General features: G+C 41.2%; 1 protein-coding gene across 1 annotated transcript; it reads right to left on the reverse strand.

Moving 5' to 3' along the window:
* Positions 1 to 612: 612 nt before the first annotated feature.
* On the reverse strand, positions 613 to 11,197 carry LOC106953376 (guanine nucleotide-binding protein G(I)/G(S)/G(T) subunit beta-2). Its single transcript, XM_015042097.1, has 10 exons — positions 11,028 to 11,197; positions 7,059 to 7,139; positions 6,912 to 6,950; positions 6,545 to 6,651; positions 5,850 to 5,913; positions 4,619 to 4,781; positions 4,183 to 4,249; positions 3,886 to 4,087; positions 3,257 to 3,473; positions 613 to 1,666 (listed from the first exon to the last, which is right to left on the reverse strand). The coding sequence occupies exons 2-10, from the start codon at positions 7,113 to 7,115 to the stop codon at positions 1,560 to 1,562; spliced, it is 1,023 nt and encodes a 340-aa protein (XP_014897583.1). The 5' UTR covers positions 7,116 to 7,139; positions 11,028 to 11,197; the 3' UTR covers positions 613 to 1,559.
* Positions 11,198 to 11,245: the final 48 nt, after the last annotated feature.

Genomic DNA, 11,245 nt, shown 5'->3' on the forward strand with positions numbered 1-11,245 from the left:
TTTTTTTTTCCTTTTTTCCTTTTTTTCTTTTTTCCCCCCTTCCTCCCCCTTTTTGCCCTTTTCTTTTTTTTTTTTTTTTTTTACATTTCTTTACTTCTACTTTTGGTTCTTCCTCCTTGTTTTTCCTCCTGTCTTTTCTTCCACTCCTGATGGAACGCGTTGTTTTTTTCCCCCCTCCAATTTCTACATTTAAAACTGACCACAAAGATTAACCTCAACCACACAGGTTGATCACGCCTCCAAAAACATTTCCTCCAAATCAACATTCTCTCGTCTACATAGGGAATGACTGTATAAATGCCCGATATAAATTCATAGGGAACTTTGTTCTATTTTAAAATGAAGATGAATATTCAAGGTAAATATTAATTCATACTTTTTTACATGGACTGAGTAGGAACCCCGTACAAAAAGGTCCAATCATGGGATGGCTTGTAACTTCATTTTAAATCTGTTCCAAAGTGGACTGCAGCACCCCCTTGTGGCTGAAGACAATAACAGTCCAGGGGAAAAAAAAAATGTATGGGTTTATTAAGAATAAAAACTCAGCATTCAACACAGTAATTGTGGTATCCCATCTGCAGCTTTTGGGAAAAAAAAACACAAAAGGCATCAGGAGAGGCTATTATTTATTAGTATTATGTACAATTACTCCATGGTAATTTCCAAATAATCAATGACGAAGTCAAAGTTTGAAAACTGGCTTCTGACACTGGATGCGTTTCTGTATGTTGTAATTTGTCCCTCTTTTCTCCAAGATCATTTGGAATTACCTGATAATTATCTAATTTTCAGTGTATCTGAGGCACACAGGGAAACCATGAATGAAACACAAGCTAAAAAAAAAAAAAAAAGCAAGAAAGAGGAGCAAAAGTGAACTTAAAAACTAGCGTGTGAGACGTACAGAGCTATAAAATGTGACCACATGACCCGAACAGCATGTCGGTGAAGCGTTTATGCACTTGTGGGACTCTTCCTTCACGCCGGCGTCGCTGAAGTCGTGCGATGCTGACACGGAAACGTTACGGAAAGGAACATGAAGCGCGTGTTGAGTTTCATTGTAAACAAAGGCAGAATCATCCGGCGGGCTCGTCTCCCGCTCTTCTTCTGGAGGAGCAGTGTCTCTCAGGAGAGCTGTGTGTGAATTAGGAGTGTTAGATGTGTTTAAAAGGCTTCAGGTAACAGTGAATCTTGAGTTGGTTTTTTGTTTGTTTTTTATTCAAGCAGCTGAAGTTTCAGCTGTATTTGGTCACGTTTGATATAAACGGGTTTTGTGTGCTGCTGTGCATCTTACTCAGTAGTGTGTGTGATGTAGGCATGTGTTCAGATTTCATTTCTTCTTGTATTCAAAGCCTTGTGGAATCAGGGGGTGTGTGGGTAAACTCGCACCTACGTTGTTCATAATATGTACAGTAAAATGTTGCAGTTTGGCTGTTAAATCTTAAATACAGCATCGGTGGGAGGAGGAGGGCCGGGAGGGTGGTGTGCATGTGTGTGCGTGCGTGTGTGTGTGTGCAGGGATGCTGGGCGTGCGCGTGGTTCCTGCTGACGTGCATGGCTCAGTTCCATATCTTAAGGAAGCTGTCCCAGGATCCGGTGCATGCCGCCATGCCGCCGACCGTCACACCCAGACAGCTCACACGGTTGTCATGGCCAGCCAGGACTCCTGTAGGGTGGACACACACACACACACACACACACACACACACATGAACCCTTTCATGCATAGTGGTCACTACAGTGGACAGCTTTCTAAAAGCCATTTTCTTGTGGATTTGTATGTTATAATTGCACACAGACCACTGAAGTGGACACTAATGTATCATAAAATACACTATCAACTACTGGCCATCAGCTGCAAATGCAAGAAATTATTTTTGTTAAATCCAATATGGCCGACAGACAAAAAAGCCATTCCGACCGCCCCGGTCCCTCCTTCTACTGTAGACGACTCTTGCAGGTAAAAAAAAAATATTGTGACACCAGATAACCCCTAAAGAACAATACTACTGGTGTATTTTTCAAATAACAACTTTGTATTTGGAGAAAATTGCAATTGATCACCTAAAAATAAAAAATAAAATCCTACCCTTTTCTTTTAATGCCTTAAGAAAATAAAAATAAAAAATTGAAAAAAAAACAATCCTGACACAATGGATCATAATTCATGCATGAAAGGGTTAAAAAAAAGTTGCTTGTTGTGAAGATTTTTTTTTTCTTTCTTTTTTTGCGTGTAGTAACTACAGAATCAATAAGGGGCAATACTCGCCGATAACGTAACCATTTCAGCAAGTTTAAGTGCAAAAAACCCAAAAAATTTAATTGACTTTTTTACAGTAGCGTAATATTTTATTAACATACTATGAAACAAATCCTTTGTAAATCTGTCTTCCTGACCTCCACCAGCTACTAGCTGCACATCACAGTGATTTCCTCCATAAATGAAATTAAGCAATTACATAACTTGGCAAATAAAACTATGAATTAAATTTTTATCACACAACTAATTAATTGGCTCTTAGAAATATAATTACACTTTTATATAATATGTGTCATTTAAGAATAAGATGCCACCTCTTACACCTGTTTGCACAAATGTGGTCCTGTTTAAGTAATCTTACATTTTCAAAGCTTTTAATGTTACACAAAAAGCCGTTCACTTGTTACATTACTTGCATGTCATTGCATTATGTTAAAAATGACTCTTTTATGTTATTATATGTGTGATTTTAAACATTGTTTCCAGCTGTTTCCACACAAATATTCCTGAAACTTAACAATGATGATAAATGGAAACTGTGACGTAGTTTAAGGTTTTGCAGGAACACGTCACTAAGGCTGCCTCGTTTAATCTGCAGGAATAGCAGCGTTGTGTAAATCTGCATTACAGTTATGACACACATAAAACTTTTACCGCGGCAGCAAAATGCCTTGTTGAAAAAATTAGATAAAAATCTAATGTTTAGAGTGTTTGTACTTATTTTTAAGGAATAGTAGTTTGTTTTTAAAGTCACATCAACTCAGAACTGTGTTCGTTATATAATCTGTCGCCATTTTGCAGAAGTGAGACCTTTGCAGGTGTGCAACTTCTTCATATTAAATGCATCATGCACCCTGTTTCCGACCATGAGGCTGAATTTATCACAATACACTAACTTCTTTAGGACAAATCTTTCAGAAAAACCAGCCGACATTTAAGCTGCTACATCAGCAACGCGGTGTGTCGCACTAACGGCTAATCTGATTTGTGGCCCACCTGCTCTGTCTCCCTTCATGGCGTCCCAAATGTTGCAGTTGAAGTCGTCGTAGCCGGCCAGCAGCAGACGGCCGGAGCGAGAGAAAGCCACGGAGGTGATTCCACAGATGATGTTGTCGTGGCAGTAGATGCTGAGCTCCTGATCGGCACGCAGGTCAAACAGCCTGCAGGTGGCGTCGTCGGAGCCTGTGGCGAAGGCGCTTCCGTTGGGGAAGAACTGGGAAAAGAAGTGATGGATAAGAAGGGAGTTCTTGCAAAAGCAGCAATAAATAGGCTCCCATATGTACTAGGTGCTTTTATAGGAATCTGTTATGTTTGTGTCTCATCTGATCTGATCGTTTTTAACAAAATGTCTCTGCTGTACGTCTCCTGAAAGCACAGACGCTCAACTACATCACTTTCATTTTTCTTCCACTTCAGATTGTTTTCTCCTTGGTGTTGGTCTAATACACAGAATCCTAATAAAAGAAAGATTGCAGATGCACCGTGACAAAATGTGAAGAGCTTTCAAGACTCGTTTATCGCGAGTGTCTTCACTGTGATCTGCATAGATCCATAGATCCGCACAGGCAGAGAAGGAACAAGAGAACCGGAAGCCGTGTTGTGTTACGTTTGGCTGGCGCACTCACACAGCTGGCGTTGATGTCCGACTCGTGCCCCGTAAAGGTCTGTCGGCACATGCTGTCCCTGATGTCCCACAGTTTGGCCGAAGCGTCGCAGGCTCCTGAGACGAAGGTGCGGAGGTCCGGCGACAGGGACAGACTCATGACATCGCCGGTGTGGCCCGAGAATACCGTGGTCTGCTGACTCGTCTCGATGTCCCACAGCGCGCTGGGGGCAAAGGGCAAAAAGAGTCTGTCAACAGCGGGCCGCTCCGGAGGACATGTTTGCACTGCAAGTTCATGGTTTTGACTTGTCAGACTCACCAGGTGGTGTCTCCTGAACTCGTGATGATTTGATTGTCATCAATAAAACGGCAACACGAAAGGTAACCTGGGGTAACGGAGAGAAGAGGGGCGTCATCTTTACAGTTCTTTCGTTTGAGTCACTCATGCCCTCCTGGAGTAACTGTGGTAGGCCTGCCACTTCTTTTGATGGTGCAATGTTCCAGATTAAACCCAAAATATTCACGGCCCTGGCAAATTTAGAGGTAAAATATTCATTTAATCAAGAACATGGTTTCTGATTAGAAATGAGACAAAGAAAATCCCTTCCTCCCTCCCCAGATTCCCTATCGGAGTGAAATCGAGATGCTGACCAGATTCTTCTGGCCAGAAGAATCGTGTTGGTAAAATACGACTTTAAACTTTAATCCACCAGGGTAGCAAATCATTTTGGGCTTCCTGTCGAGGTAAGTTTCACCTGTGTGTCCAGGTAGCTCTCTGCTGACCCTCACGTTGCCTTCGCGTGTTTTTAAGCAGTAGATGGAGCAGATGTTGTCCAGGCCTCCGCAGGCCACGTAGTTCCCAGAGGGGGCGTACGCACAGGTCATTACCCAGGAGGAGCGCAGGGGGATGGCGTGTATCTGAGAAGGAAGACGCATCGTGTGACGAAACGCAAACTCTCAACGTCATCGCAGAAAGGAGTCGGTATGAAGGAGTCATGATGTGTGCAGCCATATTTAGAAACGGCCTTGCAAAAATATCTATACCATTTGAACCTTTTTTTTTTAATCCTCAAAGCAGCAAAAAACTGAGACATAAATTGATATTTATGTAATAGACTAGCACAAAGCAGTAACTGCGTTTTTCAAAAATGTCTTGCAGATAAAAATCTTGGAAGTGTGGTTTATCCAGCCCCTTTTAATCTGATGCCACTCATTGAAGTCCAGTGAGTCACCTATTAGTAAATGAAGTTTTCAACAATCTGGACTGGTTTAAATTTAGCAACGAGTGAAACAAGATGCTCTGCTTGGATGAGGCCAAAATTAAACTTTATGTCCTCCATTCAAATCACTGTAGGAAAACTAACAGTGCACATCACTTTGACACCATTCCTATGGTTAAACAAGTTTTTTAAAAAAGCTTCCAAAACCATGTAACTAAGTATATAATTATATTTCTAGAAAATCTGAAAAAGTGCAAGGGATATGAAAACTTCTGCAAAGTGTGTAGGCTTAAAAAAAAACTGATCCTTATTTTGTACAATGGTCTCTTTTCCTTTTTGTAAAATATTCACCCTACCAAGTTTCCCCTCTCAAAAAGGAGGTCAGAGGTCAATGGAATAGTGGAAAAAGTATGAGAAACAAGTTTTACTTCATGTGTCGCAAAGCCAATGTTTCTTTACGCAAACGTGTCGGACACTATACAGGAGAGAAAAGCATAAAACTCAGAAGGTAACAAGACATTTAAGTTTCCACTTATATAAAACAACCTGCAAATCTTTTCCAAGGCACAAATGTCGCCCGATGCTGTGGTTAGAGGGGAAAATGCAAAAAAATCCTCTCACAGCAGGAAATCTCCACTGAAGCGACTGTAAATGTTACATTAGATTATTTGCAATTGTTGTCTGGAAGCTGGGCTGAGTCACTCAACTCAACTTCTCGTCCAGACGAGTTGTGACCTCATGAGAGCAGAATTTTTACTGACTTTACCTTGTTAGTGGTGTAGCTGTCCCACACAATCAGCTTCCCGTCCTGAGAGGCACTAACCAGAAGCCTGCAGAAGCAACAGAAAGCAAAGGTTTGGAAACACAAATCTAGATAAATCCCAGTCTGGATGTTGGATCACAGCTACCCCAGTATTTACTCATGACTACATCAGACCTGCTATTGTTAAAACCTCCATGTTTTAATCACCCGTCTTCCTCCCTTACACAATGCACATATTTGGGTTTTGCCAATTTTTCATCGCAGTGAAATACTTCAGATTATCAAACCAATTTTTTACAAACGATCTGAACAATTGCAAAAAGCAGTTTTTTTTTCTTTTGAAAATGTTTTTGCCCTATCCTAAAACGTAACTGCCTCTGTTGTTAAATCATAAATCAACTGTGATAACGATCATAATTTAGCCATGTCTGATTACTGCGAGATCCGGACAATCCAAATAAGCTCAACCCTAAGCCAGTCTTGAGGCATAACACACAATTTTAGATGTTTAGGTGCAAATTTACATCTGAATGACTCAAAAAAAAAGACCCAAAAATGAAAGTTTTGATATCTCCCAGGTCCAGACTATAGAGATTCAGAGATGTGCTGTTCAAAAACATCTAGTGTGGCTGAATTGAAACAATTTCGCTAAGAAAAGAATGTGCAGAACGTGGAAGGTGTCTGTATTGGAGTCCCACTTTGAGTCTGTTGCCCAGTGCATGGCGTAGATCTTGGCCAGGTGTCCACGAAGGGTGCGTCTTGTCCGCATCTGGATCCGGCCAACGGGATCTAAACTAGCAGCCATCTAAAAGAGAAAACAAGATTTCCGTGAGCTTTATTTTGTTGGGTTTAATTATGATGTTTGCTTATAAACTCATTACAATTATCACGTTAACAGTTTGTTTGGCAGTGACTGCGGGATCAGTAGGTAGTTTTCTTGCAGTCTGAAAATTGTAGGTTCGATTCCAGTTTCCTCTTGCCACACGTTGAAGGAACTTCAAGAAAATCACCATATGAATTCGGTCCAGTTACCATTTAGTGGGCCGGGTTCTCAGTGCCGTTTACCTGGGTGAGTGTTGAATCGCCACAAGCTTTCCTGGCATCCTAATGAGCACAGCATCACAGGAGAGGACAAGACAGGACGTCGCACTTTAAGATTGAGTTTCTTTTTATCTTAAAGTGGAACTTCTTTGCTCTCAAATTATGACTTACCCTTATCTGGTTCCTCAGCTGCTCGGCCTCCTGACGAAGCTGCTCCAGCTCGCTCATTTTGTATGTTTTCCTAGCTTTAACCTGTTGGTTAGAGAACAACTGTACTTTCATAAAACATTGCCTTTAATACGATCAAAGGTGTTTCAGGGTAGCGACAGCTGATGACCGTTTGCTTATGTCCGCTGAGCTTCCTGCCTGGCGACAGCTGAGGCTGGTTCAAAGCCAGCCTTCCCTTTCCCACCCCTAAGAGGAGATAAGCAGGTATACTCTGACCGTGCATATGATTAAATCCCATCTGGGATATGCGTAGTTCAATATTCTCTTAATCCGGTAATCCAGTGGTCATCTTAATCAAATATCAAACAATTAGAATTTTAAAAATAATCTTTACTTAAAGCACTTTTTGCACCCAATTTGTGGATATAAATACTCAAATCGAAGCACACACTTTAATCTCTGAGGTTTACCGAAGCCACTGTGAGGAAAACACTTGTAATCTGTTTATGAGGGCAAAACCATGTCTGGTTTAACAGGGGAGAATAATCTGTAATGACTAAGCTACTACTCAGCTGCCAGTTTCATTACCAGGCAACAGATAAATGGTGAACGTTCCCTTTGAAGCGCACAGGTCAGTCAGACCTCATGATAATCCTGGTCTCCCGCCATAGGAGAGACCCTCCATCAACATACAGTAAACGCCACTTCATCTCTTCAACAATGGTGGCGTTTTTAAACTGGCTAACATCGTCCCTGTCAGAGCCAGCCCAAGGCAAACGGTCCTCCAGGCCAGCAGGGGGCGCCCACAATGTTTAGCTTCTCACAGAAACGATGTACCTTGAAACTTCCTACTTGCAGCTACATTTACTACGAATGGATTTAGCTTTAAATTCAATTTCAATATTTAAAGAAATGTAAAATATTTTAAATTGACAACGTGGAAACTTTACTCACTGGTAAAAGTTGTTTACGCATGTTTTCAACCAAAATTAATTAAGCCGGCCGCTGAGTCTGCATTGAAACACTTCAGAGGTGTGACTTTTAGATCCAACTATTAGCTTTATTAGACGAGGAGAGAAGACGAGTTCAGTGTTTTAGGGGAAGGTAAGGATATTACGGGATTTTTTAAAAATAATTATCATGCAACCTTGCTGTAACCCTATTAATGGTTTGTACATAGATGTTCAAAAAGTGGCAAAAACTTCTTCTGGATGAGAATTTTTCATTTTGTCAAAGAAAAATATGAAAATTCCTGTCTTCCTTCAAAGTGTCAAACATAGACACTTGGTATCAAGCATGAGGCGACTACTTAATGCTTTGCTGGGTAAATTTGACTTAAACGGAGAAGTACTGTGCCATTTAGACACCATGAGATCTGGTGGCCCATCTAAAATATACCACGAGTATATTTTTAGAAATAACATTGTTTCCTTTGCTTACTTTCTGGTATTTATTTAATAAATACTGCTACATGAATGCTGTGACGGTCAAGAAGGAACACATTCAGTGATGTGTTTAATTTAAGTAAAGGTGAAACTCGGTTGATGTTGTTGCTGTTGCTATGGTTACTGAGGGGCGATGAGCTTCACTCAGAGGTCGCTTATTCATTTTACCAAATAAGTAACTGTGTTAGTTTAGGATCAGTTAATTGGCTGAGCTCAATTTGCCCTAAAATGTATTTCATGATGCGTTCCTGTGTCGTCAATAAAGTGTGAAAGGCCATTATTTTTATTTTACTGTAATATTTGGGTTTTAGAAAAACTTTGTCAGGTCGCCTGAGACTCCACCCAACAGACCGAATATCTTGTTAGGCGTATAATGTGTATGAAAATGAAGGTACTAAAGTACTACATGCCAAGACATGCATATATAGGCCTGTCAGAATAAATCAATTAATTGGATGATAAATTAAAGGCAGCACAATAATTTCCATTTGTATGATTTATTGTTTTTCTCTTTTCTCTCTTTTTCCACCTAAAACTGGATAATAAAAGTCTTCAGTCTGGTGCTTTGGTCTCAATGAGCTCTTTTTTGATGGACATTTCTGAGACTTCATAATTCATCTTATTTCTTGTTTTGTTTATTCATTTTGGATATTTAAAATGTCTTAAATCTGCAGCACTACATGTTCATTAGAATTTAAAGTTTATTGATCTTTAAAAATGCATTCTTGCATTGTTATGCCATTACCATTAGTTTTTTTTTTGACAATTGTCTCAAAACAACATTTTTGTTTATCGCAAAACCTCATGGGACGACTTATCAGTTATCATGACAGGCTTAGTTATGCTTTGCTATCCAGTTATCATAAAGTATTCAGTGTCGAGAGTTTTTCTCAGGCCTTTTGTGTCACAGTTATTTTTTTATGTACTGTTTGCTTTTATGCTCCAACAGCTAACCCTAGCTAGTCTTACAAATTACATCCACAAATTGTTAAATAATGTTTGTGATCTTTTGCGCAGCTGCTAACACAAAGAGAATTTGGACAGGATTTCTACTGCACGTGCACCAACCAGTCATAACTTTTTAAGACACTGAGGACATGGTTAGGCTTACGGATCTGTAAAGTGGTTTAGGGGGTCTGCTGTTGTACCCTGTAAATGCTTTTATTTTGGAAAAAAAAAAAGAAACATCTTTACTCCATTTGGGTCAAATGGAGTAAACCTAAGACTCAACAAAGACCCCACATTCTGAACTCCTTTCCGGTTCATGCAAGACATTATTTTCAGCCGTCCCAGTTCTCTTGACCGTGCATATGATCACCAACAATACATAATTTTCAGATTTATCAGTGTGGCTTGTATTTAAGGTTAGGTTTAAGCATTGAAGCAAAAGATTTATGAAGTGGGAAAGAAAGAGTGGGGTGCCTGAGTGTCACGATGCCTACACCTGAATACTGCTCAAATGAACACTTTTCATGACTAGTATTAGATTTTTTTTTTATTGATGTCAATAGAAAATATTAATACCCAGATGTGACCCAATGACCTTAAGATGTACAGGCCTGGCCCAGCTGGGCCCCAAATACAGCATTCCTTACAGCTCCGGTACCGTCTTCCTCCAGCTCTGCTCCACACTTTACATACATGCAACCACCCAGAATACGAGAGCCCCACACAACAAAGTACCAACACTGCAAGGAAGAGCATTTAGCTATAGTAGACTACATTTCCCTGGAGGGGCCTGCGACCAGATGGATCACACAGCACTAATGGAAGCCAATGGAGGGTGCATCATAGGTCTCAGTCTCCTGGCACAGCTGCTCGTTTAGCCAATGAAGAGAAGAAAGACTCAGGGAGGAGGTAGAGGAGGAACACATCAGAGATCAGGCCTGGCTGACTCCAGCCAGATGCTCTGTGTGTGCGTGAGTGAGCGTGTGTGTGTTAGCTGCTCGCGAGCGTCAACCGGCCGACGGATCACGGTGAAGCTGCGCTGCAGATTCCTCCTGTGCTGATGCATTGCTGAGCAGCACAGAGGAGGCTTTACCTCCCTCGGCTGTCTCGCCTGTGAGAGCATGCCGTACACCCAACACAAGATGACAGGAATTCAGAGATCTTGAGGGGACCCCACCCCTCTGGGTGCACTGATCTGATGCTGGACTAACAGGGTGGTCACATCTGCAGCTGGAGAGCAGAGCAGTGCAGATCCTTTTGACTGCTGCTTGTCTGATGGACCAGATGTAAAGGTCTAAGGATGTGTATGCAGCAGCAGCATGCAGATGCAGGCCAGAAATAAAAATCTAACAGGAGAGAAACAGCCGCTCTTCATGGGGAATGTATCTGGATGCATCAGCACTGCATCTCTCTCTCTCCGTTATATGTAACCTCTCTATGCCTTTTATATCTATCTGAAAACGTCAAACACGAATCTACCTGCAATCATTTGGCCATAGCCCACATGTGATCGAAAATAATCTGCCCAGCCATCTTAATGCAGGCTGCTGACCCACGGCGTTCAATAAAGGGTGGCTACCTGTTAATTCTCCCGATGGGCTTCAAAAAACACTCAGAGCGACGTCTCCGAAATGCCGTGAAGGGTTGAAATACGTGTCTTTTTCACGCATTAAAGATGCAGTTCGGGGACGATCCTTCTTTAAAAAGTTCCGTGTTATCACGATCAGTGAACAGGCAAACGCAGGAGGGCTCCACACATTTCCATTTCTCCGCTTTTGGTGGAGCTCCAGGAAAAAA

The sequence above is a fragment of the Poecilia latipinna genome, unplaced genomic scaffold (genome assembly GCF_001443285.1).
Source record: "Poecilia latipinna isolate Pla-1442-1.1 unplaced genomic scaffold, P_latipinna-1.0 Scaffold576, whole genome shotgun sequence".
Taxonomy (NCBI): Eukaryota; Metazoa; Chordata; class Actinopteri; order Cyprinodontiformes; family Poeciliidae; genus Poecilia; species Poecilia latipinna.

Bases quoted from the DNA above. Each gene is read 5' to 3' on its own strand.
- LOC106953376 (XM_015042097.1), bottom strand. From the start codon at position 7,115: ATGAGCGAGCTGGAGCAGCTTCGTCAGGAGGCCGAGCAGCTGAGGAAC. The intron at 4,250-4,618 runs GTGAAACTTACC...CCGTTACCCCAG, and splicing joins AGAGCTACCTGGACACACAG to GTTACCTTTCGTGTTGCCGT. The intron at 1,667-3,256 runs GTGGGCCACAAA...TCCACCCTACAG, and splicing joins CATGAAGGGAGACAGAGCAG to GAGTCCTGGCTGGCCATGAC.